This window comes from Topomyia yanbarensis, chromosome 2 (assembly GCF_030247195.1).
Source record: "Topomyia yanbarensis strain Yona2022 chromosome 2, ASM3024719v1, whole genome shotgun sequence".
NCBI lineage: Eukaryota > Metazoa > Arthropoda > Insecta > Diptera > Culicidae > Topomyia > Topomyia yanbarensis.
The window spans coordinates 106759477-106785943 of record NC_080671.1 but is presented as its reverse complement, the minus strand read 5'-3'; the positions used below and the strand labels follow the sequence as shown (position 1 = coordinate 106785943).

Sequence of the window (26467 nt, the reverse complement as noted above, 5' to 3'; positions counted from 1 at the left end):
TTTAAAAATTATTTAACTTCCTGTTCAGGAAAAAATATACTGCAAACCGTTTTGACACATAAAATGTCATTTGAGTTCGGTCACTCTAGACACAAGTCAATAAAGAAACCACAAAACTTTGCGAGGGTGGCTGGAAAGGGACACACTTAATTTGAATTACTGGGTACAGTAAAATTTTGCTGGGGTTTTGAACAGCAAACCGTTCGGAAATCAATTCAGTAAAACAATTCGGTTACCGAACTCTCCGTAATCCGTTCTATCCAAACGTCAAAAAAAACTGGTCAGTCAGCAGTTTTCTCTGAAAATGGCGACTTGACAGATGATTTGCTGTACCTGTATTGTAAGTTTTTTAAGAGGTTCGGTAATGTTGGTACAATTTCGCCGAACAATCAGTCAGTATTTTACTGGATAATGTTATTGCACCGAAAAGAACAGAAGTGCTGATAAATTCAGTTAAAAATATTGCGGGTTTCAGAAAATTATTCGCAAAATTACTGAAAATCGTTAAAAAGTGAAAACTTTACAGCAATTTTTTAAACAATTTGCTGACAGCTCAGTAAAAATTTCACTTTACTGTGCAAGTCGTCAAAAGAAATTACTGAACAACTTTTGGCTGGCTTAGTGTGGATGTATGACAAGTTGGATGGCTTCTCTGAAGGAGTAGACAGCAGATGTCGATCAGCGGGCTAGCAACGGCAGCTAAGGAGGAAAAACACGAAGTTGGATAAAATCGGGATATCGTTGTCTAGAGAATTTTTACTGCCGATGATTATTCCGTTGGAGAGCGAAATGGATCGTGAAAATGGTCATCGGTATAGGGCGAAATGCCGCCGCCGAAAAGTTCTCAGCACCACTTTTCAGATAAATAGAATCGACTAGCACCAAGAAGGATAAGAAGCCTGGCGAATGTGGTTGTAAACAGATGTATATCCTTATGGTCGATACCTCCGGATCGGTTCATGTATCAACAGATGACGATATTTGCAGCAGACCTGAGCAGGTCAGATATATTGCGAAGGTTGGACAGCAAGTAAGGAAAAGTAGCTATGGGTAAAAACATGACGATTAACACAAATCAAAATAAGCAAGAACACAATCCCTACTAAAGCAGTACTTAACGTTTGCCCCGGATGGATGAGGATTGCGAGATACCAGAGGTGTAGGTTTAGTCGATTGGCTTAACAACTACTACAAACCAGTCCGAATCCACCACGAGCCAGCAGGCAGCGCACAGTGGTTGGAAATGCCAAAAACGTGAACTTAATTCACTAGAGGCCAAACCATCAAATCTATTCACTAGGTGTCTTTGGAGGAATTGTTTGTATGAATATTCCCCACAATCTCATAAAAATTACATTGAGGCATGGCTTACTATGATTGAACTAGAAAAATTAACTTTTTATGCGAACGAGGTAGAAAGTTGGTGTCTTCGACAAAGTTTTAGAAATACTCATATTGAAGAATTTTGTTGAACAACTTGAATTTGTAGGACTTAAGGATATCGATTTATAAAGCATTTTCAAAGGCAACCCTCTCAAATTTAGTTTTTTAATTTAACTTTTTTCAATGTGACTTTTCGTGTAAACGATGTTCGTGACAAATGTTGGGGTATTAAAACCAGATAATATTGTTGAAGACTGCATGTAAAAATATTGTTGAAGACTGCATGTAATTTTTTTTACCTGAAATCAGCGGCGAGGTGTACACCTCGTATAAAAATACTTATTCGTTTTGAAGTTATTGAAGAATTTTAAATTTTTTTACACCAACTTCAACTGCGTATAAGAGAGAAAGGTGCAAACCAAAATGGACGATCAGGCTCTATTTTCAATGTCCAGACTACGCATAATAAAGGTAAGAAGGTTTGATACGTGGCACACACAACGAAATATTTTTCGTAAAATGTTGTAATTGTGAAGGAGCGGATTCGGGAAACAATTAAAACCACCGTTTATTCAATAAACAACTCGTTATATATTCTCCAATTTTCAACTATCCTTTCCAGTCTCTATCCCTGTACGCATTTCTAACAACTGACCACTTTTTCTTTTCCTTTTCGCCTACCCTCTCTATCTGTCATCGACTGCCCAGGGGCATGACACTAACGCTTACAGGGGCGCGACTCTACAATCCTCCTTAGGTTTTATTTTGAAAAGATTTCAATGTGGGATATAGTCCTGAAATTTTGATGGTTCTTTTCTCATTCGTTTTGCGTACACTGACTGCTTTTCTTGTGTTACTAATTCATCTGGATTATCTGCCGGTTCTAAAACTAACGGTTCTTCATTTCTGTGTACTGTCTGTGTTGTTTGCTGTTCACATGTAGTCTGTATCTTTTTGAGATGTTTCACATTCCGTCGATATTCACTGTTGTCTTTTGTAGAACGCACTGACACATCTGCTCCCCTTCTTCGGATCACTGTAAATTCCTCTGGTGCAAAATCTGAACTCAATTTATTCTCTTTGCGCGTACGTTTTACTAGAACTCGATCGCCAACCTCGATATCATTTGGACGAGCTTTACGTTTCATGTCAGCATAAATCCTTCCTTTTTCTTTCTGTAACTTATCACGATCTCTAACCTCCTCGTCCAATCGAACGGTTTGTGGAACCTGTGGTAGTTTGGAACGAAGTTTTCTGCCGAACATAAGCTCCGCTGGAGACCGGCCCGTAGTCGGATGAGGCGTGGCATGATATGAAAGAATATATTTATTCAATATTTGTCTCCAATCTTGACCCAATTCTTGTGCAATTCTCATTCGTTTCAGTATAGAGCGGTTCTGTCGTTCATCCTCGCCGTTTTGTTGTGGCCAATATGGTATTGTGTTGATCAGCTTTACTCCCAACTCATCACAGAAATTTTTTAGCTCCTCGCATGCCGCACTGAATTGTGGGCCGTTGTCAGCGCGCATAGTGATAGGTACCCCGAAACGACAGAAGATTTTTCCTAATTGGGCTGTAGTATCTTTCGCAGTTGTAGAATCCATTTAACAAATTTCGACGTATCGACTGTAATAATCGACTACCACAAGCAGTGATTCTCCGTTCGGTAGGGGCCCAAGGAAATCAATAGCTATGTCCTCCCAGGGCCCATTCGGTAAATCCTTCCTGATCATTGGTTCGGGTGGATCCGAAGATGACACTAGTAGACATCCTCGACATTTCTTTACATGCGATTCTACAGCTATATCCATTTTTGGCCACCATACAGAGCTTCGAAGATGTGACTTCATAGTACGTATTCCTAGATGTCCTTCATGTGCAATACTGATGACTCTGTCTCGAAGTGCGCAAGGAACGACAATTCTGTCATTTCGAAGAAGAATATCCCCAAATCGACACAATTCATTAGAGATTACACGATAAGACAACGGTAGCTTGTCCAGATTTCCATTATCGACGTATTCCAGAACTTCTTGAATTTCTGGATCTTCCGATGACGCTTTCACGATTTCTTCCCATCGCAGTGCAACAGCAGTAGCAGCATACATAGTAACTTGCCTTACGAACAGTTCCTCTCTTCTATCAAACGGGACAGGTTCTATAGTACTCAGCCGCGAAAGTACGTCTGCCAGATTTCCTTGTCCTGTAATGTGACTAACTAGATAGTCAAAAGCCTGCAGTCTTAGAACCCAGCGCTCTATCCTTGCACAAGGTCGTGATCGTTCCGTAAATAAATACACCAAAGTTTTACAATCCGTCAAAATATCAAAAGGCTTTCCATACAAATACATATGAAACCTTTCGACACCCCAGACTATTGATAAAGCCTCTTTTTCTGTTTGGCAGTATCGTCGTTCAGTGTCAGTGAGTGATTTAGATGCACATGAAACGACTCGGCTAGTTCCAAATGGATCGGTTTGAATCAATACGGCTCCCAATCCTGTTGGGCTTGCATCGGTCATAACCGTTGTTCGATGTTCTTTATTGAAAAAGCCTAACTTAAGAACATCCGAGATCGCTTCTTTAATACTGTCAAACGATGTTTGATGATGCACAGACCACTCGAATATCGTATTTTTCCGTGTTAGCATACGCAATGGTTCGCCTAGTGTTGCCAAATTTGGAATAAATTTGTTGAGGTAATTAGCCAAGCCCAAGAAACTTCTAACTTCGGCTTCATTTTCTGGTCGGCGAAATGACTTGATAGCACTAACTTTATCATGTGTTGGAACAATACCATCCTCGGTAATTAGATGGCCCAAGAATTCAATTTCTGTTAAACCAAATCTACACTTATCCCAATTTAGCTCAACGTTTCGTTCTTTGAACCGCATCAGAACCTAATAAATAAATTAATAAAATTATGTTTCCAACCCTTTTAGTAGAAAATTCACAAAAATCGAAATCCACAACTTAATGTTAAATTTTATTTGTTGTTTTTTTACCAATACATTAATTTACCTGTTCAACGCGGTAGTCGAGCTGCTCACGACTGTTGCCCTCGACGATCACGTCGTCCAAATACCAAAAGGTACCTTCGCATGCGATCAAAATTTGGTCCATGACCTTTTAAAACAGCTCTGGTGATGTCACCAAACCGAAAGGCAGTCTTTTGAAACGGAACAATCCCTTGTTGGTAATGAATACAGTGATGTCTCGCGACTCCAGCGCCAATTCAAGTTGTAGAAATGCTTCCTTAATGTCCAGCTTGCTCCAGTATTTGCCTTTTCCCAATCTTGCCAAATAGTCATCAACCACTGGCATTGGATGTCTTTCGCGAAGAACCGCTTCGTTTACGCGGCGCAAATCAAGGCATATCCTTGGTTCCCCATTGCTTTTTCCAACTATTACCAGCGGAGATACCCAAGTTGCTGGACCATGTTTCACTTCGATGATATCCTTCAGCAATAACTGTTCTAGCTTCTTATTAACAGCGTCCTCAAGCGGTATTGGGATTCGACAAATAGGCTGGAATACCGGTTTTACATTCGGATTCATATGGATTTGTACTTGGATGTCCTTTATCTTAGAAAACGGTTTCATATCGCTGACCACATTGAGAACATCTATCCCTATCTTTAAAATTCCAAGTTCTTTCGATGTACAGTCCCTAACAAAAACCGTTGTCCTCCAATTATCACGTGAAACTTCGCTGAAACCAACTTTTGACCGACCTTGACATCAGCAACAAATGTACATACCGAGAATTGGTAACGGAGAATCACTTGCATAACCTTTCAGTATTTTTGAACTTCCTCTTTCGCATTGCTTGACGGTTACAGCTTTTTTCTTCAAATATTCCCAAACATTGTCTGGAATAAGCTTAGCATCCGAGCCAGAATCAACAAGTAGATCTAAATCAACACCTCCTACATTACACATAATGGCGTTTGATTCGCTCCCAGCGTAGAACGTGTAGTATGTCTTGCCAGTATCCTCTTTTTGATTATCTGGTTTCGATACAACTTCTTCCTCTTTTAACATACATATCTTATCCTTTTCTGACATAGCCTGTGTGCTACTCCGTTGCAAGTAACCACGCTGAAAAACTTTTTGCCCACGTTGTCGACAGTACGCTTCGAAATGGCCTACTCGTTTACAAGAGCGGCACGCAACGTTCTTAGCTGGGCACGTTCGGTCTGTAGAGATATGATCGCGTCTTCCGCAATTAAAGCACCGAAAATTTCTTTGGTTGTACGGATGCGACTTGTTTCGTGGAAAATGTCCTGGGATATGCCATGAACGTTGAGAATGATTCTGCTTAGCAGTGATTTTGAATGCCTTTTGAACAAGCGTGTTTTCCTGTGGTTTAACATTTAGATCCCTTACTTGTGATTCGATTCCTTCCAATGTAATCCCAAGAGATTCTATCTCAGATAATGAGCGATCTTGTTGGAGAATACGATGACGTAATTCGTGTGATGCACAACCCTCAATAATGACATCCGTTAAAAATATTTCTGTAAGAACATCCTTCGTCTCTATAGAGTATTTCTCGAACCCACAGTCAGAAACCTGTTGCCGCAACCGTAACAAGAAATCAGCGAACCTAAACCAGATGTAGGAATTTAAAAAAAAAACTAATAACATCTAACAAATTTACTATTCAACCTTTCGCCATCTTTTTGATACATTTGACGTAGCTTATGTCGTTCAAACCGTCTTGTTGGCACGGTTGAAAGAACCGGTCAAGTGCATTGACTGCAACGTCGTACCATGGCTTCGCTATAGCCACTAATGGAAAATTCTCTCGATCTGGGAGATTTTCGAATACACACTGTAGCTGTGGTCCTCCAAAATGTAAAAGCTTTGCCCGTTTTTTCTTTTGATCCTCAACATCGTAAGCTTCAAAGTAGCACTCCAGCGACCTTTTCCATATTCTCCATTCATTGTATAAACGATTTTTCTCGATTTCGTCACATCGAAACGGAGGTACAGGACGACCATCATCCATCTGCAGAAAAAATACATTATTATATATTTCTTTTATTAACTACCTCCAAACCGTTACGTAGCATATTTAGCATCTTTGCATTGTACACATAATTTAAAAAAAATAATTTAAAAAAAACTGATTTGTATTGATGAACGCAGAGATGATAGGAAAAACAGCTAAAACTAGCTTCAAATAACAGAACAACCTTTACTAGGAAGTAATACATATCCCATTCAGATTTTTTTTCCTGCCGTAGCAAATGCTACAGGTATAATTTTCCATGAACAACCCGGTTCACCACCTGTAACCACTGCCACAGGGCCATACATCTCTGTTCACCGCTTGCAACTGCTACAAGGACATATATCCGAACTCCCGTGGACTAAGACTAGTCCTTGCACTTTTTATTCTGAAACTTCAGTAAAAATAATCAGCATACTATTACATTTTGCATTACTGGACGCACCTGACTAGTGACGTCTCTCCAACCCAGTGGACACTATCGGCCTACACCACACATTCTTTTTTGCTTTATACATACGCCTTACATTACGGTACACATCGCCAATTCACACCTCTTTCATTTTTCACTTTTTTCAACCTGACGCCATTTTGTGACATTCAGCGCAATCCAATTTATTTCCTTCCTATCACAAGAATCAATCTTTCACTCACCTTTTTCTAAAATCCTCGTCGCCAGATTTGTGAAGGAGCGGATTCGGGAAACAATTAAAACCACCGTTTATTCAATAAACAACTCGTTATATATTCTCCAATTTTCAACTATCCTTTCCAGTCTCTATCCCTGTACGCATTTCTAACAACTGACCACTTTTTCTTTTCCTTTTCGCCTACCCTCTCTATCTGTCATCGACTGCCCAGGGACATGACACTAACGCTTACAGGGGCGCGACCCTACAGTAATTAATGGTAAAAAAATGTTAAAATCTTCAACAACTTTGAAACGAATGAGTATTTTTACTTACAGTCTTCAACAATATTGTGTGGTTTTAATGCCACAACATTTGCTTTGAACATGGTTCGAAAGGTCACAGTGGAAAAAGTTATATTAAAATACTAAAGTTAAGGGTGCCATAGAAAACGCTTTATAAATCGATAACTTTAAGTCCTACAAGTTCAAGTTTCCAACAACAACAAAACTTTGTCGAAGACATCAACTTTCTACCTCGTCCGTATAAAAAAATAATTTTTATTAGTTGATCGTAGTAAGTCATGTCTAATTTTAATTTTTATTAGGTTGTGGGGATACCCTGTGAATATATTCGATGGTTTTGCCTCTAGTGAATTAAGTTCAGGTTTTGGGATTTCAGACCACTATGCTGCGGTGTCTTCTGATGACTAAGGCGTCATAACAAACATTTACCCAATTTATCGAGCTGAGTCGTTTGGTTCACAGGACTAGGTTCAGGCCTCAGAAAAAATCTTCAAAATTTGAGGGTTTCTGTACGTTTCTTTTAAAATAAACGTTGAAAAATCAAACCCCCCCCTTGAGAATTTTCTGCGCACGGGCCTGGTCGTATGGCTTCGCACAACTTCGGACCTGGCGACAATCACCTGGTTCCTCTAGATGTTCCAGCCGTTGTGATCCTCCTTCTTGTGCACGTAATGGAGATGGAGGGGGGGGCATGATATCCCATAGATTTGACAGTTCATAAATTTCTCAATGCCCGGGTGCTTCGAGGTCGACAGATTTATTAACCGACTAAGTTGGGTTTCGTCGGTGAACAATTTTCATAACCATATTGATCGCCAGATTCAATCTGTGTGAACCTGGTTCCAGTTTTAAACTATCAACTAATCGATCGATTTAATTGATTTAAATAGACCGATTTTACCAGATTTCGTCGGTCATATTTAATCGCTTGTCACGTCGGCAGACGTCCATGTTAAACCCTCATAAGAGTCGGTGCAACAATCGACCGATTAATTGGTGGCGTAGTCGGCCGATTGCGCCGAGCGCAAGCCGATTTAGTCGGTGGGAAAATCAGAAGGGTTTTCTATGGGGATGGAACCAAATTTTATCGAAACAGGAATGACATGCAAGATGACAAGTCATGTTGCTGGATAATTGTGAAACCCTTGTAAAATAAAGCCCAACAAATCGAGACATAAATATTGTCTGGTGGGTATTCCTGAACTTTAACTTGGGATGATTTCGAGAAACTTCACGCTGTCACTATTCGAGGTAGCTTCCTCACGAAATCGTAATTTCGTAATTTAAAGACTAGAAACTCGCCCTCCCAAAATCGTGCAGCATTGAATAACAATTGAATTTCGGAACTTACATACTAGCTCCTAACAACTTCTCAGTAGAAAAATGATATTCTGTGATGCACAATAAACAAAAAAAATCTACGCTTAAATCTACAACCACTGCTTAGTGAAGTGTCCCTTCACCACGTGCACTGCACCGCAAACGACAATCGATGACCGCCAAAATCACCTCCACTGCTGGACGCGAGCTCGCCTCACCGCCTCCGCACACTCGTTTGAACTGTATGTCGAGTGTTTCACACCCGAAAGTACGGAAAAACTACCATCGAACAGATCTAGCGTGTAGAGAAAGAAGCCAAACGATAGCGCGAAACGCATGTGCTGCATTCGAACTAAGAACAGGGAGCCTTTTAACCTTTGGTTTCGAGTGTGGCATCTGGATGCCACATCAGGCCTAATCACAGTCGAACCATTGTGCTTACTTATAAATGACAAGAATCGATTCTGAGTCACTCACTCTTTAATGTACCAAATGCAAGCGTACACCACAACCACAAATCGTTTGCCAGATCAGAAATTATCTGGCAAATTTTAGCAATTTTCATCTTTATAACATGCTCTGAAGCGGTAAAGACAATTTCCTATCCAATGAATTAACGGAAGGCGAACTTGATATAAGTTTTGTCGACAACTATCATGCAGCACGATTTGGTGAGCGATGATAATTTTCTTCTCATTCCGATTTTGGGGCTTTTTGATGTAGTATGATTATTTATAGGGTAAGGAGCTGATGTCATAAGTCACCCGTTGTATGTTCAAGTCTTAATCATGAAGTATTTTTAGAGGTGCACTTACCCATGTCCCACACATTACGAATAGACTGCGATGTCTGTCAAAGCAGAAAGTTAAGCTTAACAACAGGATGTATTATGAAGACTGCACACTTAATTTGAATTACTGGGTACAGTAAAATTTTGCTGGGATTTTGAACAGCAAACCGTTCGGTAATCAATTCAGTAAAACAATTCGGTTACCGAACTCTCCGCAATCCGTTCTCTCCAAACGTCAAAAAATACTGGTCAGTCAGCAGTTTCCTTTGAAATCGGCGACTTGACAGATGATTAGCTGTACATGTTTTGTAAGTTTTTGACGAGGTTCGGTAATGTTGGTACAATTTTGCCGAACAATCAGTTAGTATTTTACTGGATAATGTTTATGCACCGAAAAAAAACAAAAGTGCTGATAAATTCAGTGAAAAATATTGCGGGTTTCAGCAAGTTATTCGAAAAATTACTGAAAATCGCTAAAAAGTGAAAACTTTACCGCAATTTTTCAAACAATTTGCTGATAGCTCCGTAAAAATGTCACTTTACTGATCATGTCGTCAAAAGAAATTACTGAACAACTTTTGGCTGGTTTAGTGTGTGTGTATTGCTTTTAAAGTTGCAGTTTAGAAGCTCTGATGAAGATCACAAGCCGTTATCGAAATATGCGTATACAAGTAAAGTGAAATAATGGAATTAAAAAAAACCCTCTCAATGACTAACTAATTATTCATCTTTGGTATTTCGAACTAATTGAAGTGGGAATTAATTTTAGGCCCCCTACGAAACAAAATTTTGGCAAAGGACATGCGATCCGTATCAATTCAACAACTGATTCACACCGTATGATCCTCATCACCGTCATATCTTTGAGCCACAATCTACTAGGACCGGCGTAATATTGCCTCACATACTGTTTGATTTGTTAAGCTTTGGAGTCATTTTGAGAGCTCCGTTACAGTAGCTCTAATAGTGCTTATATTAGACGTAATGAAGCATCGCAAACGAACTCCCTATTGTAATAATCAATCGAAGCTATACTGCCCATATAAGCATAAGAGTCCCATATGGAATTTTGTCGAAAATGAGATATCTGTTGGATTGTATTCTGTATCACCACTGAATCATAATACACAAATAAGATTACAGTCGTGATTCGCTGGTTGGGCCACAGCCTTGTCCAACTAACGAACTTGATTCGCTAGTTCCCAGTGAGCAAATTTTCTGGCAGAGACCGCTCTGCTAAGTTGCTGTAAGTCTTGGTTTGGCAGCCCTGTCAGATTTCTGCGCGTATCCTGTCGGGTTAGTTGAGCTAGGGCGAGCTCGGTTTCGCTCGCGTTTTCTGGCAAAATTCGACAGGAACCGAGCAAAACCCTGGCATAACTCGGACATAAACTGTGCAAAGATCCTGGCATTTCCTACCTGGTAGAATTTAGCACGAATCGAGCAAAACATCTGACAAAGATGTTGCAGGAAGCATGCAGAGATCTTGGCCGTACATTTCTGGCTGGATTCTGGATAAAAGTGAGCAGCACCGGTTGGTTTAACCGCTTCTGTCAGAAACGGTTGTTGCATTTGAGCGAATTCGTTGCCAGAATTCTCGCACCAATCGCGCAAAATGCTCGCAGAAACTCTGCCAGCATCAATTTCGCTTTGCTCAACTTTTGCTAACTTTCTGCTTGCCACGCTGACCGGGTTGGACTGACTGACAAATGTCAAAAACTTCAAAGAAGATGTTGGCAGTTAAAAGGCATCCGTTCACATCTCTAAATATTGTCAGATTAATTGTCAAAGTAAATTTGACATGAGATTTTGGCGTTCAGATGCTTTTTAGTTGGACAATGGTCCAACTAGCGGAGGTCCAACTAAAAAGCGGTCCAGTTAAAAAATGTCCAACCAGCGAATCACGAATGTACCAGGTTTGTTCAGAAAATATCGAAAAAAAATACCACAACATGGTTGTCCCATCCATAAGGCTCAATGAAAAATGTAAATCTTGAACAGCGTTTTTCTCAGATGGCTGTTATTCAATATGGAACACTTACGCATTTATGGGCAGTATAGTTACCTACCAATTCTTAAGTGAAACGCTAATAATGTGTCCAACAACGCGTCAAACAACCTTTATTGACCCCCTTCGATACAAATTTGGTCGCACCAAAACATAACGCGGGTGACGTCGTGGAAACTGTCGAATAGGTGTTGACAATAACTTAGCGCAACATCTGACGTTACTCGTGTTTGATTCACGTATAAAAATACCAAAATGTGAATAAGATTAATATTTTTATAATCCCATCCTTCGCTGAAAAAAACATTGTTTCATAAAACACCACCAACGACTTTAACCAATTGCATTCTATTTCTGCAGGTTTGTCAACTGCACTGCATTCGGAACAGCAAGTAAAGCTTTCGCCAAAGCACTTTCCGAGCTTCTGTCCAGTGAACGACCAGCTGCTAAATTAACTGAGTACAGGCACCTATGGGTGGACCTCAGCCACATGATGCAACAGCTAGGTAGGTGCCTGTTATTGTAATTGTATGTATTAACTAGATGTTTATTAGGTCACGTCATTCGTCATTATGCTTTATAGCGGTAAACCCTCATCATTGTTCATTCCATTTGACTGTCGATTTACTGTCGTCTGCTTAAATCGAAATGGAAATGTCGCCGATCTTTTACTATCCGTAGGGCCTTGAATTAAATCTGCACGGTTTAATTTTTATATGATACCTTTTTCTACAATCCCGCCCTGCCGATAATGTTCACGGAACTGTAAAGGGAAAGCATACTCAAACATGTACGGAATCTATTGTTTGGTGATTTTCTTCACCACAATTATCGCCACCTATGGAGCGTTGAGCGAAATCATCGAGCACGGAGCCACCTATAAGGAGTTCGGTTTATTCGTCATTGTTTTCTACTGCATGAGTCTGCTGTTCATCATCTGCAACGAGGCCCATCATGCCTCCAAAAGGGTAAGCAGCCTTCGTTGGTTTATGACTTTGCAGCTCATACGAATTTGTTACTTTTTATTACTGCACCGACAACTCGAAGGTTGGCTTGCACTTCCAAGAACGTCTGCTGAATGTAAATCTCACGGCGGTGGACAAAGCAACGCAAAAGGAAGTGGAAATGTTCCTAGTCGCGATCGATAAGAATCCACCGACGATGAATCTGGACGGATATGCCAACATAAATCGAGGATTAATTACTGCGGTAATGCTTGTACCGGTGATCAATAATCGTTTGATTAAATAATCTTTCAAATTTTATTTTCAGAACATTTCTTTTATGGCAACCTACTTGGTTGTACTGATGCAATTCAAATTGACTCTGCTGAGACAAAGCGCTAAGAAAGCACTTGTTTCGGCTCTGAAAGCCAACTTAACTCGGACCGAAACCAATTGAACGAGAACTTAGTTTACAGGAGAGCCGTAACTGATAATTTCTCAATGGGTTTTCTAGTTAATAAAAAAACTTTACCGCTTTCCAGATTTTAATGTATTTTCCATGGAAACTTGTTTCCCCCTTTCACCTCATTTACACATTTTATTCTAAGCCTTTAGAACTTATTGAACTTCTTCTTGGCACCAGCCAGTTTGCTCACCTTTAGCACATTGAAGCGCACGGTCTTCGACAACGGCCTACACTCGCCAACGGTTACAATGTCTCCGGCCTCAACGTCCCTGTAGAAAGAAGAGGAAATTTCACGGGTTAGTATGATAGCGTAATGTACAATTATGATATGCTTTTTTTTGGTTACTAAAATATTATTTCGCATTTGCAATAAATTAATTAAATCCAATTAATCGCTGTATTCTCATTTAAAACCAAATCAATCTGGAATCAGAACAAAATTTTTTGAACTACAGAACAGATTAAAAAACTGTTATGTGCTATTGTATGCAGGTAGACATCTTAATTTAGGGATCGATCAAACTTCGTGTAACATATTAATCATTATCCTGATTTTCAAAATCAACCCCCGCTCTATTTTTTGCGTAAATAACAATGATTTGTGGCAGCTACTTGCATCGAAGCGCCAATTGGCTTCAAACGAAACCATGGAAACGTTTCGAGAATAGTTATGCTGTCTGAAAAATTTACTCTCGCAAGATTAAATAGCATCATTCTGTGGGTTTTCTGAATGACACAGAGTGTACACTTGCGTTTCTAGGGTTTGATGAAAACTAACGACGCTGAATCCCTCTGGATAAAGACTCGACACGTCAATGAAAACCAGTGGCAAAAATCACTCACCTAAAGCACGGCGACAGATGCACGCTAAGATTTCGGTGGCGTTTCTCGAACCGATCATACTTCCGGATAAAGTGCAGATAGTCACGCCGGATCACGATCGTTCGCTGCATTTTCATCTTGCGCACCACTCCGGTTAGAATACGGCCGCGGATCGAGATGTGACCGGTGAAGGGGCATTTCTTGTCAATGTAGGTTCCAGCGATAGCCTAAAACAATACGGACGCTGTTAGAATTATTTACTCTGATCCAGCATTACTTCATTAAAACAATTTCCAAAATGGCTCAGAATAGAAATTGGGTTTAGCGAAGGGTATCCTCATGTGGTAATCGGAAGACCATCGTGAGAGGGTATCATCATTGAATAATCAAAACGAAAAACTGAACGCAGAAGATGCAGGTTTTTGCTTACCTCTTTTGGAGTTTTAAATCCGAGACCAATGCTGCGATGCAAACGGAAACCCTTCTTTTTGTTAACCTGTTTACGGTTCAGGTTAACACCGATTTGCTTCTGGAACGCACGCTCGTTCTATCAATGGGAAAAAAAACGAAAAACAATTTTGATTATGACGGGCTTACTTCAATTACAATAAACAAATCTTTCAGGAGTGAAACATCCGGTTGCCTTCCTTGTGCGGATCAGTAGCGATTATATTTGGGTTAAAATCTGACATTCTTCACATTTGTTTCAGTAGACCGTCATGAAATTTTCATCATTCTAGGCAAGTTACGAAATTTCACTCCGCAGGTTTGTTTTGAGCCGACAATATTCGAATTTGTATACACGTGTGAAACGATCACTTTTTCACGGGAACTAGTTACATTACGTAAAATCCTTCACTGAGCCAAACTGCTGGACACCTTTAGGTAAAGATTCATTATAAAAAGTAATCATTTCGACGCGAACATACAATAGAATCGATGATTTCCAGATACACGAACAACGAAACAGTACCTGATCAGCCATCTTGACGTTGGGAAAGAAAGCAGGAAACGAGAAAACGCGAACTTTGACAGTGAAGTAATGATGACAGAACGCCGGATTGGGTGAGGTGCGTTCGCTGAAGACATCAAACAAACGCAAACTTGCGAATAGTGTTGCCGATTTCCACGAAAAATAATTCAGCAACAACAACAAGTCTCGACAGACATATGATTACGGCTTAGAAGCCAACTGTCAAAATTCTCTTTGAAAGGAAATTCCGGACAAACCATTAGTCGCCAATCACAGATGTTGGTAGTAAGCAAAAGAAAAAAGTTTTCTCTTTCATTAACTGCTATGAACTGTGTTTAGCCAGTAATGGTTTGTCCAGAATTTGCGTTCAAAGAGCATTTTGACAGTTGGCTTTTAAGCCGTAATCATATGTTTGTCGAGAAGTATAAGAAGATCATCCAATACAGTCGTGATTCGCTGGTTGGGCCACAGCCTTGTCCAACTAACGAATTTGATTCGCTAGTTGGACCGACTGACAAATGTCAAAAACTCTCCAAAGGAGATGTTGGCAGTGTAAATGCATCTGTTCACATCTCTAAATATTGTCAGATTGATTGTCAAAGTAATTTTGACACGAGATTTTGACGTTCAGATGCTTTTTAGTTGGACAATGGTCCAACTAGCGGAGGTTCAACTAAAAAGAGGTCCAGTTAAAAAGTGTCCAATCAGCGAATCACGACTGTATCAGCAAAAACATAATGAAAATAAGCAATTTACCATATCTATTCATCACTAACGGTCAATTTCTTCACTTGGATGAAAATTGGTTTTCGTTGAAAATTTATTTTTGGCTAACTGCTCACCAGCAACCCGAAAACTGGTTTCCCTGAAAACCGGCTTTCATTCAGTGAAGAAATTGGCCGTAAGTAACTACACAGTAATAACATTAAGGAAACAGCATAACATTTCCATCATTTATCGATTTATACAGCCATAATACGTAACATTTCCTTTCAGCATTGCATACACAAAAAATGTTTAATAAAATTAAAAGAAAACCTTATTATTTCAAATAACATATTTTCATTCCATTTTCCTATAATTATTTTTTTGAAATTAAAATAAAATTTTTGAAATTTAAAATGTTTTTGTTGAAAAGTTTTTGTTTTTGTTTTAAAGTGTCACCCCACTCACTGAAAAAAACAAAACAAAACACGTTAACCCCTTCATGCTCATGTTGTTTGTGGACAACAACGTTTTTAAACAGCTATAACTTTTGAATGAGGCAAAATTTACGCACATAAACAAGTAAGGTTTATAAATGTGGCTATTGCCTTTCATTTGAGTATTAACAGTTACAAGGATCAGCTCTAAAACTGAAGTTATTGCAATTAGTCGGATTGGATTCCGATGGAGCAGTGCTGCCAGGGACAGTTTACGTTGACGACGAAAAATGAATGTTTCATAATAACATTTATTCATCATTGAGTTCTACAAGATGACGACACGAATGAACTCATGATGAATGAAGTTCAAGTTTGACAATTCTCGGTGGTTTGTTTACTTTGTCACTTGCGTGAGTGCGAGTGCAACGGGTGCTCATCTGTTACATTCGAACTCACGTAACATTCATGTAAACAAACCACCGAGAATTGTCAAACGAAGTTCATCCGGCTCATTTTGTAGGGCTATGTCGGTTGGTGTAAAACCAAATTGCACTGTCATGCCGTCTGGCGGTTGCCATGCAACGTTAGATCGCGAATTAAGTACGATTCACACCATACATCAGGCTTCCGTCACCGACACGGAACGTCAAGATTAGTTACATGCAGTTAAATGGAAGCATTCACACACAACATCAACGGCACGGAACGTTTTGATATACGACACGTGTGAACGGGCACAAGAGAAAATTATTGAGGACGATTCAGACGATACATCAGCTTCCGTCAACGTCAACGGAACGTCACAGTGATAAGTGATGTATCGTCTGAATCGTCCTTTAATTACTCGAGATTCACATTTTGACAGTTTCTGTGCTCGATGAAATCAAAAGAAAAAAATTTCCTGCAGCCCAAGACGGATACAGGTGTGCACATTTTTTTCTGTGTGTGAGTGCGGTTGTCATTTTTCTTTGATGAAGCCGAAAAAACAAGAGGATATGAAAAAGAAAAGCACAAACAAATGACGTAGTGGGCCTTTCTGTTGCCATAAGTTTTCTTTCGGTTCGGTCATAGTTAATTTAATCGGTTTTTTCGAAGTAAAAAGTGTCCCTAAGTGTTCTAATAGGTAGATCCGAGGTGAAGCTCAGCCTTTTCTCACTTTTCATCGTGCGCCAAAGAATCAGGATGCTCGTTCGTTCACTTCAAGGGCCCCGGCCGCCATGCTTAATTTTGCAAGTATTAAACTAATACACTCAAAAGTGTCAAATGTTCCCATCTTGCCTGCAGCCTAACTACATCAGGAATAGATCAAAACAAAAACATAAATTTTGTTGCCAGAATTATTGAAAGATTCGAACATAGAATACTTGACAATCTGTAACAGTATTAGTGTGTTCAACGATTTGTTTTCCACCAACTGTCATAATTTGTGATAGGTGGAGGAAAACAAATCGAAAATAGCTTTTCGCTCAGATTATTTACACGGTGGATCTAGACCAAGACGGATACAGGCGTGCACATTTTTTTCTGTGTGTGAGTGCGGTTGTAATGTTTCTTTGATGAAGCCGAAAAAAGAGGATATGAAGAAGAAAAACACTAACAAATGACGTAGTGGGCCTTTCGGTTGCCATAAATTTTGTTTCGGTTCGGCCACAGTACATTTAAACGGTTTTTTTTTAAGGTAAAAAATGTCCCTAAGTGTTCTAATCGGTAGATCGGAGGTGAAGAACGGCCTTTTCTCACTTTTCATTGTGCGCCAAAGAATCAAGATGCTCGTTCGGATGTTTATGTTTACTTCTAGGACAAGACAGGACAACTAGTCAGCGATTTCTGGAGCCAGCGTGGAGCCAAGATGACGTCTTCGAATTTGACTAATGGGATACTGTTTTCGCAGTGTTGCAATCATGATCAGTGCAAGTTGCCTAATAAAATAATTTGAATTCGCCAATTCTGTATACAGTATATACAGTGTATACTGTATACAATGAACATTCAATAGAGAAATATGTCGTATTCACGTGGAATTTGTTTGAATTTTATTTGAAACACCATAAAATGAAACACCATAATATTATGAAATGCTTTTTATGGATTTTCATGTGAAATTCAAAGAGAAATCATTTCTTTTTCTTTTTAACATGAGAACGCACACGAAAGTGATGTTTAATTGCATATGGTTTTATTGTGTCGATTATTTTCAGTGTAGAACTTTAAAAGTATGCAGAGTAGCCAGTTACATCTAATTAGTCGGAAATCGAGCAAAATTGGATTGAGATTGGAGTTTAATTTTGTTGTCTTCGATTTTTTTAGCGATGCTCGATTTGTTAGAAAATCGTTTAAATTTTCTAAAATTACCAGAAATATATGAATTCATGCAAAACTGAACGAAATATAACAATAATTATTATATTAGGAATTATTCTTCTGGGCCGCTTTAAACGTTCAATATTTTTGACAATACTAGAGAGTATTGACAAAAGTATTGTACGTGTAGTGGAAGTATTGACGATGTGAATTTCAAATGGGATTGACGTATTGAAGCAATATCGTCAATACTTTGTATTGACAAAAATATTGAACGTGTAAAGCGGCCCATATGTTGCATCTTCGATATGTGAAAAATATACTCAAGAAAGAATTTACTGGAATTAGACTTCGTTCGTCTGCTAAAGCCTATCAAATAGATTTTCATGTGATGCTGACAACATATCGACATAGATCTTTCATTGGGGCTTAAATCGAAAATGTAAACAAACTGCGTTTTCGCTATTATGACATTATGCAACAAAAATACAGCGCAAATTCGTTAGTTCGGTGTTCGCTAGTTGGGGCATGCCCCAACTAAAAGACACTCTTATGTCAAAACTGAAAGTCAAAAACTGATTGACGTTTGAATGTCATTGATTTCAAGGGGTTCATTGGTTGATTTCTGTGGCGATCCAGAAAAAATCATACTTCGAAATTGAATGACTTTAGTGATATAAATGTGTTAAATATTTCGCTTCTTCCATTCAACATCAATTAGTTTGAAGGTCATCTCTGATGTATTCAATAACATTATCCAATCTTTTTTAGCTAGTAACAACGTAGTATGTTTGTGCTTTATCGGATTTTTCCCGACGGTGTATTCATTTCCTGTTTTATGTGAAGGAATTTATCAAAAAATAATTGATGGCAAAAAGAACACTAATGACATACTTTGTCACAAAAAAACAACTTTAAACTGGAAGGAAACAGCCAACTTTTGTGAATTGTAAAATATTTCTGTTTGTTTTTTATGAAACAAAACAAAAAATCAGCGTTTCCCTTGGGTAATTTTTGTCAGCTGTCAGTTGCCCCAATTAACGGATACGATTCGCTAGTTGGGGCGCAGTCGTGACCCAACTAACGAATTTGCGCTATACTACAAGATTGAGGTGAAAATTAGTTAAAATGGTTTTTAATTCGATTTATAATTAAAGAAAACAAAACGGCGAAACATGCATTTTCTTCGAGGTTTCGACTTAGGCCCATCTTATCATATGGAATATAAAGGCTAAACTTACATGTTTAGACAGAACCGGGCGTACGGTTATTACACAGAAAAAAAAATGTTGGTAAAAATAAGAGTTTTTCACTCTTAGCAAAAAACAACCAACGCATACTCTTAGTTTAAAAATAAAACTTTTGTTTTGAGTACTATTCTTTATTTGCTTAAAAGGAAAACTTTTACTTTGATTATTATTCTTGATTAATTTGAAAGTTTTACATTCAACCTAATAGTTGGTGTTGGTTGTTTTTTGCTAAGAGCGGAACACTCTTACTTTTACCAATACTTTTTTTCTGTGTGTATTCACAAAATTATTCTTTAAACGGCGGTTCTATTATATAAATGATAAGCAATATCTACTATGATCATGTCTACTCGATAGTTGTTGCACATAAACATTCAAATATTTCGATATTTCAATATTAATTCGTCAAAAGGGCGAAAGTGTTTTTTGTAAACAAACTTGTTTCGCTCATTAGCCTGCTGCAGAGAAGAATTTCATGAAAAATATGCGTTAATGTAAATTTTTACCCTTCGTAGAAGTAATTTCAATTATTTTCTGCTTTGAAATTATAGTAAATTAAGAGAAACCATCAAAATAAAAGTTTGTTTACAAATCTTATTCGCCCTTTTGCAAATTTAATATGGATTTTCATAAAATTTGAAGAAAAGATGTACGCGCCCTTTCATTTACATTGGGTTTCTATGCGCCCATTTGCTGAGCCCTATTGAAAAGTATACTGTCAAGCTCGCCCATTTACCCAGCCCTACCCAGCAAGACAGAGTCAATTTAGCCCTTCTGAAAATATGTACACGGTTTAGCCCCAAGATGAGAAAGGTGGGAACATTTGACACTTTTGAGTGTATTAGTATTATACTTGCAAAATTAAGCATGGCGGCCGGGGCCCTTGAAGTAAACATCAACATCCGAACGAGCATCCTGATTCTATGGCGCACGATGAAAAGTGAGAAAAGGCCGAGCATCACTTCGGATCTATCGATTAGAACACTTATGGACACTTTTTATCTAAAAAAAAACCGATTAAATTAACTATGACCGAACCGAAACAAAACTTATGGCAACAGGAGGGCCCGCTACGTCAACTGTTTGTGCTTTTCTTCTTCATATCCTCTTATTTTTTCGGCTTCATCAAAGAAAATCGACAACCGCACTCACACACAGAAAAAAAATGTGCACACCTGTATCCGTCTTGGTTTAGCCCTTTCGCAAATGGTGGTTGCTGAAGGGCGAAATCACGACTGGGATGCAAATTGGGCGTAAGCATTATTTTAGTTTCTACCCACTAAAAGCACATAGGAATTAAATTCTTTGTTATATTGTCATAAGGTTTAACCAAAGATGCTTCCGGAAAAACATGGCCATAAAGTAATTTATACCTACAATAAAAACTACATTTAGAAAAGCATCGCCGAATATTGAAACTGATTTTTCTCCATTTGAGTACATTGCGACTTAGGCCCTAATGAAAGATCTGTGTCGATATGGTTAAAAACTTGCGTGTTTTTTGTAACCGGCCAATAAGCATACTGTCAAATTTCACTTTGAAAGAATATTCTGGACAAACCGTAACTCGCCAAGAGTGGACGTTGGAATTTTATAAACGAGAAAAGTTTTCTCTTTCGTTTACTGCTGTCACTAATAATCGGCGATTGATGGTTTGGCCAGAATTTCCTCTCAAAGTGAATTTTGACAGTATGCTTATTGGCCCTTTACAAAAAACACGCGTGAAAAGCTAACAAAATCGGGAGTAGAAAAAAAATCAGGGGCTAATAAAATCGGGTCTTCACTGTATGTACTACACCCAGAAAACGATAGGGTAAGGTGGGGCAAATCCGACCGTTGGGTAAACCCGACCCCCCTCTGTTACCGAAAATCAGAAGCACTATGCGAACTAATATCAATGGTGTCGTGTAGAGCATCGAAAATAATCATAATGGTGGCATGACAGCATTTTATTAATCTACATTGAGATGCTCAAACGACAAAAAGTGTGTTTTTACAACTTTTTATTTGACTTTTGTGCATTATTGCCTACAGGATATTTCTGATTGTTAAAGTGATTGCATAAAAAATGTTAGTGGATTTAAATTCTTTGAATAAAGTCCTAAAAAAGTGCGTAGATAAATTTGGTTCAACCTTGTTCATAACTTTTTTTAATTGCATCGTAATGAAAAATGACGCGGTGGGGCAAATCCGACCTCTAAATAGTGGGGTAAATCCGACCGCTGTTTTGCTAAGAAAATGTTTATTTATCAAATTGAAATATATTTTTATTGTTATTTTATATTATTTTTACTAAAAATTGGTCATAATTACAAACGAAAGACACAAAAACGTGATGATTATAGTATTCGTCAAGCAATTGCTCCGATGCAAATGGGAATATCATTACGTGCTACTGCTCGTGATTTTAGCATTCCAAGATTGACATTGAACTTCATTTTCTTAATGTTTCAGTTCAATAACACAACATTCATTGATTTATAATTGAAAAACCATAAAATTTGGGTAATATCTGCACTAAATCAACCAAAAACATAGGGGGTCGGGTTTACCCCACCATTTTTAAAAACATCAAAAATGAACATTTTCGTTAAAAGCTTGAATCTCAAAATATTCCCAAGATCCGAATAAAATGCTATATATAGAAAGTTGCCCAGGAGTCTAACCTTTAATTTGGTATATAAAACGACTTGATCCGATGTAAAATGAGCATTTTACAGCCAAAACCATTTACTAGGTCGGATTTACCCCACCTTACCCTATGTATATTGAATTTAAAAATGATTCACGTTGAATTCAACCAAACATAATTGGAGTCAGGGATATAAGTGCTGATCACTTGTGATACATTTTTCAAAATCAACGAAATTGAACGCATTTTCTTTACATCAAAATGAAAATTTATAGAATATATTTCGCTCTGCGTGTCAAAGGTCAAAACCCTGGAAGAGACTAACTCTACAACCAACAAAACATCGAACGAAGTGGGTCAGCGTAAGAGGTTTGTTGAACAGACTATTTTATGAGAGTTGATGCAAAAATGAAAATATACATTTTTCAAATTTATTGTGCGTCCTTAGAATGATATGCCCCTAGACTCAGGGCCTAATAGCAATCAACTTTGACACAAACCTATTTGTTATTGGCTTCGAACATTTTAAATTAAGTTAGATTTTTTGTGTTTCGAAGGTGCCTAGTTGGACGATGTATCCAAACTATTACCCAAATTAGCACTTGTAAGGCACATAAAAAATCCATGGCCGAGCACAAACGCCGAAAGACAATGTTGTTCCAGAGAACTTGGAAGAGGTCATCAGCTTTGGGATATATCACACATTCGTTAGCTGTATGTAATAAAAGGTTCGCGAACGACACGCGTACGGGGAGATCGTTAGCCTAATATCGAGTAACCTGTAAATCTAAAATACATTCGGTCATGATTCGGAACACCCCATTTTTTCGACCACTATGAAACGATGAGAATAAATCGATGAACTTCTCCTGCAAAAAGCTACAGCAATATCAGAAACAGTAAGATAACGGAGGTATAGCGTAAAAGAAACTTCTACCTCATTATTCAAATGATGCAGTGACTGTAGGATTTTTTAAACAAATCGTCTTATATGCATCGTTTTTCGTGTATTCAATGTTAAAGAAAATCCAATCACCTAAAGCTAATAACTTCAAGCCGCAATCGGTTGCTTCAAGCTGTCAGCTGAGATGTCCGCCAGCTCCTTGATTCCATCCTTATCAATTACGGAAACTTTGAAATTCGGAAGATTGATAATGAGCCGCTTCTGAATTTCAGTTACTCCCTTCTTTAGAATTTCATACGCCTCGTCCTGTGTTATCTTTGCGTGATGGTACCTATCTAGAATACTCGATACGAACAGACCTCCATAACCATGAGCCGCATATTTCACTGGTAGCGAGTTGGCCAAATAATCGATGTAGTGCAACTGGGCACCATCAGCTTCATCATATCTATAACAAATAATGAGCACGTAGATTTATAAAATACAACAAACCGTTTGCTCAGTCTTACCCGCCAACGAGCACATTGACCTGATACGGAGTGCGAGACCGCAGGTAATCGGCTAGATTCTTCCTGGTGAAATGAGCTGCCGATTTTGGTCCCAATTCGTAACCATTGCGCATCTTGTACAGCAATATATTTTTGCTAATGTATTCCGTGAATTGCACTCGATCTCCCGCCTCGCCAATCGTGGCCATCATCAGGTTGTCGGAGATCTTGTATATTTTAGTTTCATCTGAAGAGAACCACAGAAAGTCATAAATTAAGGTTATGGCGAAATGGTCCGTCACTGTTTACCATCCTTCAGGACCATAATCGAATGGGCATGAGAACTATCGGCGGCTAGCATCACAAAGTCCGGACCACGAATTCCCATTAACGTTTCCATAGTGTATGACGAAAAAAAGAAGGTTTTCACTTGAGAACAACGAAATTAAACTATACGTACAGAAACCGCTGTTGGGTGATACGGCGATGACAAACAAAATTCTAGCTGTCGTCTTTTGTCTGTTTCGAATAGAGCTGTGCCGTCATATCGTAAGGATTTGATGTTTTGAACTGTGTAGAGATTTTTGTTTGATGATCTTCAGCAGCGATGCCAGATGGGGACTTGCCAATCACAGATTTTGGTGTAGAAAACAAAAGAGAAATTTTTTATCACGTCATGAGCGTGGCCCGTCTGAAAGCGGGGGCTCGTAAACAAAAGAGATTATAACTACTAGAGGTCGCATGTTGCTGCTAACACTGAAATTTTTTTTTAAACCGAAGCTGTGAAAATATTTAACATAACGGCCGAATCTGACCAGCTGTTGCTGGTTGACGGTTGCTTTGATTACCGGCCGAAAGGGATGGTTCGGACCGGCATGCTCCAACCAAAAGACACTCTTATGCCAAAACTAAAAGTCAAAATCTGATTGACGTTTGAAAGTCATCGATTTCAAGGAGCTTTTTGGTTGATTTCTGTGGCGATCTAGAAAAAAGCATACTTTGAAATTCAATGGAACTTAATTTTTTGAATTCATATTCCGGAATGTTTTTAGTGAAATAAATGTGTTAGATGTTGCGCTTCTTCCATTCAGCACCAATTAGGTTGTGCCGCAGAGAAGTTAGTTTGTTAACTTTTGAAAGTCATCTCTGATGTATTCAATTACATTATCCAATGATTTTTTAGCTAGTGGCAACGTAGTATGCTTGCGCTTTATCAGCTTTTTTCCGGACGGCGTGTATCCATTTCCTGTTTTATGTGAAGGAATTTATCAAAAAAATAATTAATGGCAAAAAGAACACTTTGTAACAAAAATCAACTTTAAACTGGGAGGAAACAGCCAACTTACGTGAACCGTAAAATAATTCTGTTTGTTTTTTGTTGAAAGAAAACAGCTCAGCTTTTCCTTCGAGTAGTTTTGCCCAGCTATCAGTTGCTCCAATTAACGGATAGGATTCGCTAGTTGGGGCGCAGTCGTGACCCAACTAACGAATTTGCGCTGCAGAAATTTATAACTTACTGAAATATCAGCGACGTCACGCTCTTTACCTAAACTGGTTTTCACGCGGGAAACAAATCACTTCCACTCTGCTGAACGGTTTGGGACAAAGTGATTAAAGCCTGATTTCCTCAGATTAAGAAAGGGATTCTCAAAGTACCCGGAAGTACGTCATTTTCTGAAAATTCGTCGGGATTACTCGGGATCTCAGATCATTCAACCATCTATTTCGTTCTGGTGTAAGCTTTTCCTTTCCCTTAACTTTGCAGCAAGGATTCTTCTGGTAATTAGCAATCCTGCAATATCACTCGGGCTTGAAAGAAACGAGTTTGATCTATGGATACTGAAACGGTTATCCTATCGAATACAGAACACATTGCCTAAATTTTGGCGGATGGAAGAATTAGCTTTGATTGAAGTATTTGAAAAGTGGATTCTATGCATAGAATCATTCTATAGAGCATATTCAGGAGTGTTCCAGTTCTAGATTCATAATTTCAACAGTTCTTTGATGTAAAACTAGAACTTTCTGTCCCCAGCAGCAGTTTTAGCGGATGTTCTATTCAGTTTAGAAATCATATCTCGCCATTCCTTCAGCGTTACTGCATTCAAATTTATTTTTACCCAGTCTATCGGATGTAAGTGTCTCTGCTGAAAACTTTGCATGTATTTAAAATACAGTTCTAAACGTGTTTTAAAATCAGCAACAAATAGCATGGCGTCGCATAACAGTTTTAAATTTTAAAGCAAAACGCGCTGCTGGGTATGTGTATGTTTCAGTTCCATCAGTTATACTTTTAAACTCCTATATAAAATAAAACGCTCCTGAACATGCCCTTAGGAATGAACAACTGTTAGGGCATGTTCAGGAGTGTTTCAATCCAGATTCAAAATTTTGACAGTTCTATCGCAAAGAACAGACGTCCATCTTCAGCATTCAACTTGTGTAAAATCTCTAACGGTTTCGAAGGTAGTTGGGATATCCAAACCAGGTGCGCTACTGTCGTCATGTTTTTTTTGTGGCTGAGTTCGACAGAATTGATAGCGGTTATTCCTTTACACAGTCAAACTAGTCCGGAACCGGTTCGGACTTCCAGCATGAATTCCAGCTCAAATGCATCAACCGATAGAGTCGGAATCGGTTGTTTTCTTTGAGCAAGATTCCATACCGAATCCATTCAGGATTTCGAACCGGTTCCGGTATGGATTTGACGGATAAATGGGATAGGTTGGTGTGGCGGCGCTAGTGTTTATCGTATATTAATTCAAATGTTTACACACGTTTTTTAAATATTTTTGTTCGATCATGGATGTCTGTTCTCTGTGATTCTATAATATAAAACGAAAAATTTTAAAATTAGATCTTGCTGTCCCCAGCAGCAGTTTTAGCTGGTGTTCCATTCAGTTCATGTCTCGCCATGCCTTCAGCGTTACTGGATTCAAATTTATTTTTCTCCAGTCTATTGGGTCTACGTGTCTGTTCTGAGTACTCACCATGTATTTCAAACACGGTTCTGTTGTTCCTCTGTGAAGAAAAAGCGTTAATCCCAATTTTTTTCTTGCGACACGATATGGTGGATATCTTGGTAAATATTAG

General features: G+C 38.6%; 3 protein-coding genes and 1 long non-coding RNA gene across 4 annotated transcripts in view; 1 reads left to right on the top strand and 3 right to left on the bottom strand.

Annotated features, from left to right (window-relative positions):
* The window catches only part of LOC131679135 (gustatory and odorant receptor 22), a 31033-nt gene extending 18097 nt beyond the window's left edge, over positions 1–12936 (top strand). Inside the window, exons 4-7 of the mRNA XM_058959730.1 lie at positions 11810–11955; positions 12221–12417; positions 12497–12658; positions 12722–12936. Of these exons, the coding sequence (XP_058815713.1) occupies positions 11810–11955; positions 12221–12417; positions 12497–12658; positions 12722–12850 (634 nt within the window). The 3' untranslated portion in view covers positions 12851–12936. The remainder of the gene's footprint in view (positions 1–11809; positions 11956–12220; positions 12418–12496; positions 12659–12721) is intronic.
* On the bottom strand, positions 5873–7282 carry LOC131679137 (uncharacterized). Its single transcript, XR_009303803.1, has 3 exons — positions 7055–7282; positions 6055–6397; positions 5873–5992 (listed from the first exon to the last, which is right to left on the bottom strand). It is a non-coding gene; the product is annotated as an uncharacterized LOC131679137 (long non-coding RNA).
* On the bottom strand, positions 12921–14733 carry LOC131679136 (small ribosomal subunit protein uS17). Its single transcript, XM_058959732.1, has 4 exons — positions 14655–14733; positions 14112–14228; positions 13703–13908; positions 12921–13128 (listed from the first exon to the last, which is right to left on the bottom strand). The coding sequence occupies exons 1-4, from the start codon at positions 14664–14666 to the stop codon at positions 13005–13007; spliced, it is 459 nt and encodes a 152-aa protein (XP_058815715.1). The 5' UTR covers positions 14667–14733; the 3' UTR covers positions 12921–13004.
* Positions 14734–22969: 8236 nt separating this feature from the next.
* LOC131679133 (proteasome subunit beta type-2-like) lies at positions 22970–23896 on the bottom strand. Its single transcript, XM_058959728.1, has 3 exons — positions 23684–23896; positions 23396–23621; positions 22970–23334 (listed from the first exon to the last, which is right to left on the bottom strand). The coding sequence occupies exons 1-3, from the start codon at positions 23772–23774 to the stop codon at positions 23034–23036; spliced, it is 618 nt and encodes a 205-aa protein (XP_058815711.1). The 5' UTR covers positions 23775–23896; the 3' UTR covers positions 22970–23033.
* Between the last annotated feature and the right edge of the window lie 2571 nt (positions 23897–26467).

Coding starts and splice junctions, on each gene's coding strand:
- LOC131679136 (XM_058959732.1), bottom strand. Junction 13,909..14,111: donor GATTTAAAACTCCAAAAGAG/GTAAGCAAAAAC, acceptor GTATTGTTTTAG/GCTATCGCTGGAACCTACAT. Junction 13,129..13,702: donor CATCTGTCGCCGTGCTTTAG/GTGAGTGATTTT, acceptor TTCTTTCTACAG/GGACGTTGAGGCCGGAGACA.
- LOC131679133 (XM_058959728.1), bottom strand. CDS start 23,774: ATGGAAACGTTAATGGGAATTCGTGGTCCGGACTTTGTGATGCTAGCC. Junction 23,622..23,683: donor GATTATGGTCCTGAAGGATG/GTAAACAGTGAC, acceptor GGTTCTCTTCAG/ATGAAACTAAAATATACAAG. Junction 23,335..23,395: donor GTCAATGTGCTCGTTGGCGG/GTAAGACTGAGC, acceptor TATTTGTTATAG/ATATGATGAAGCTGATGGTG.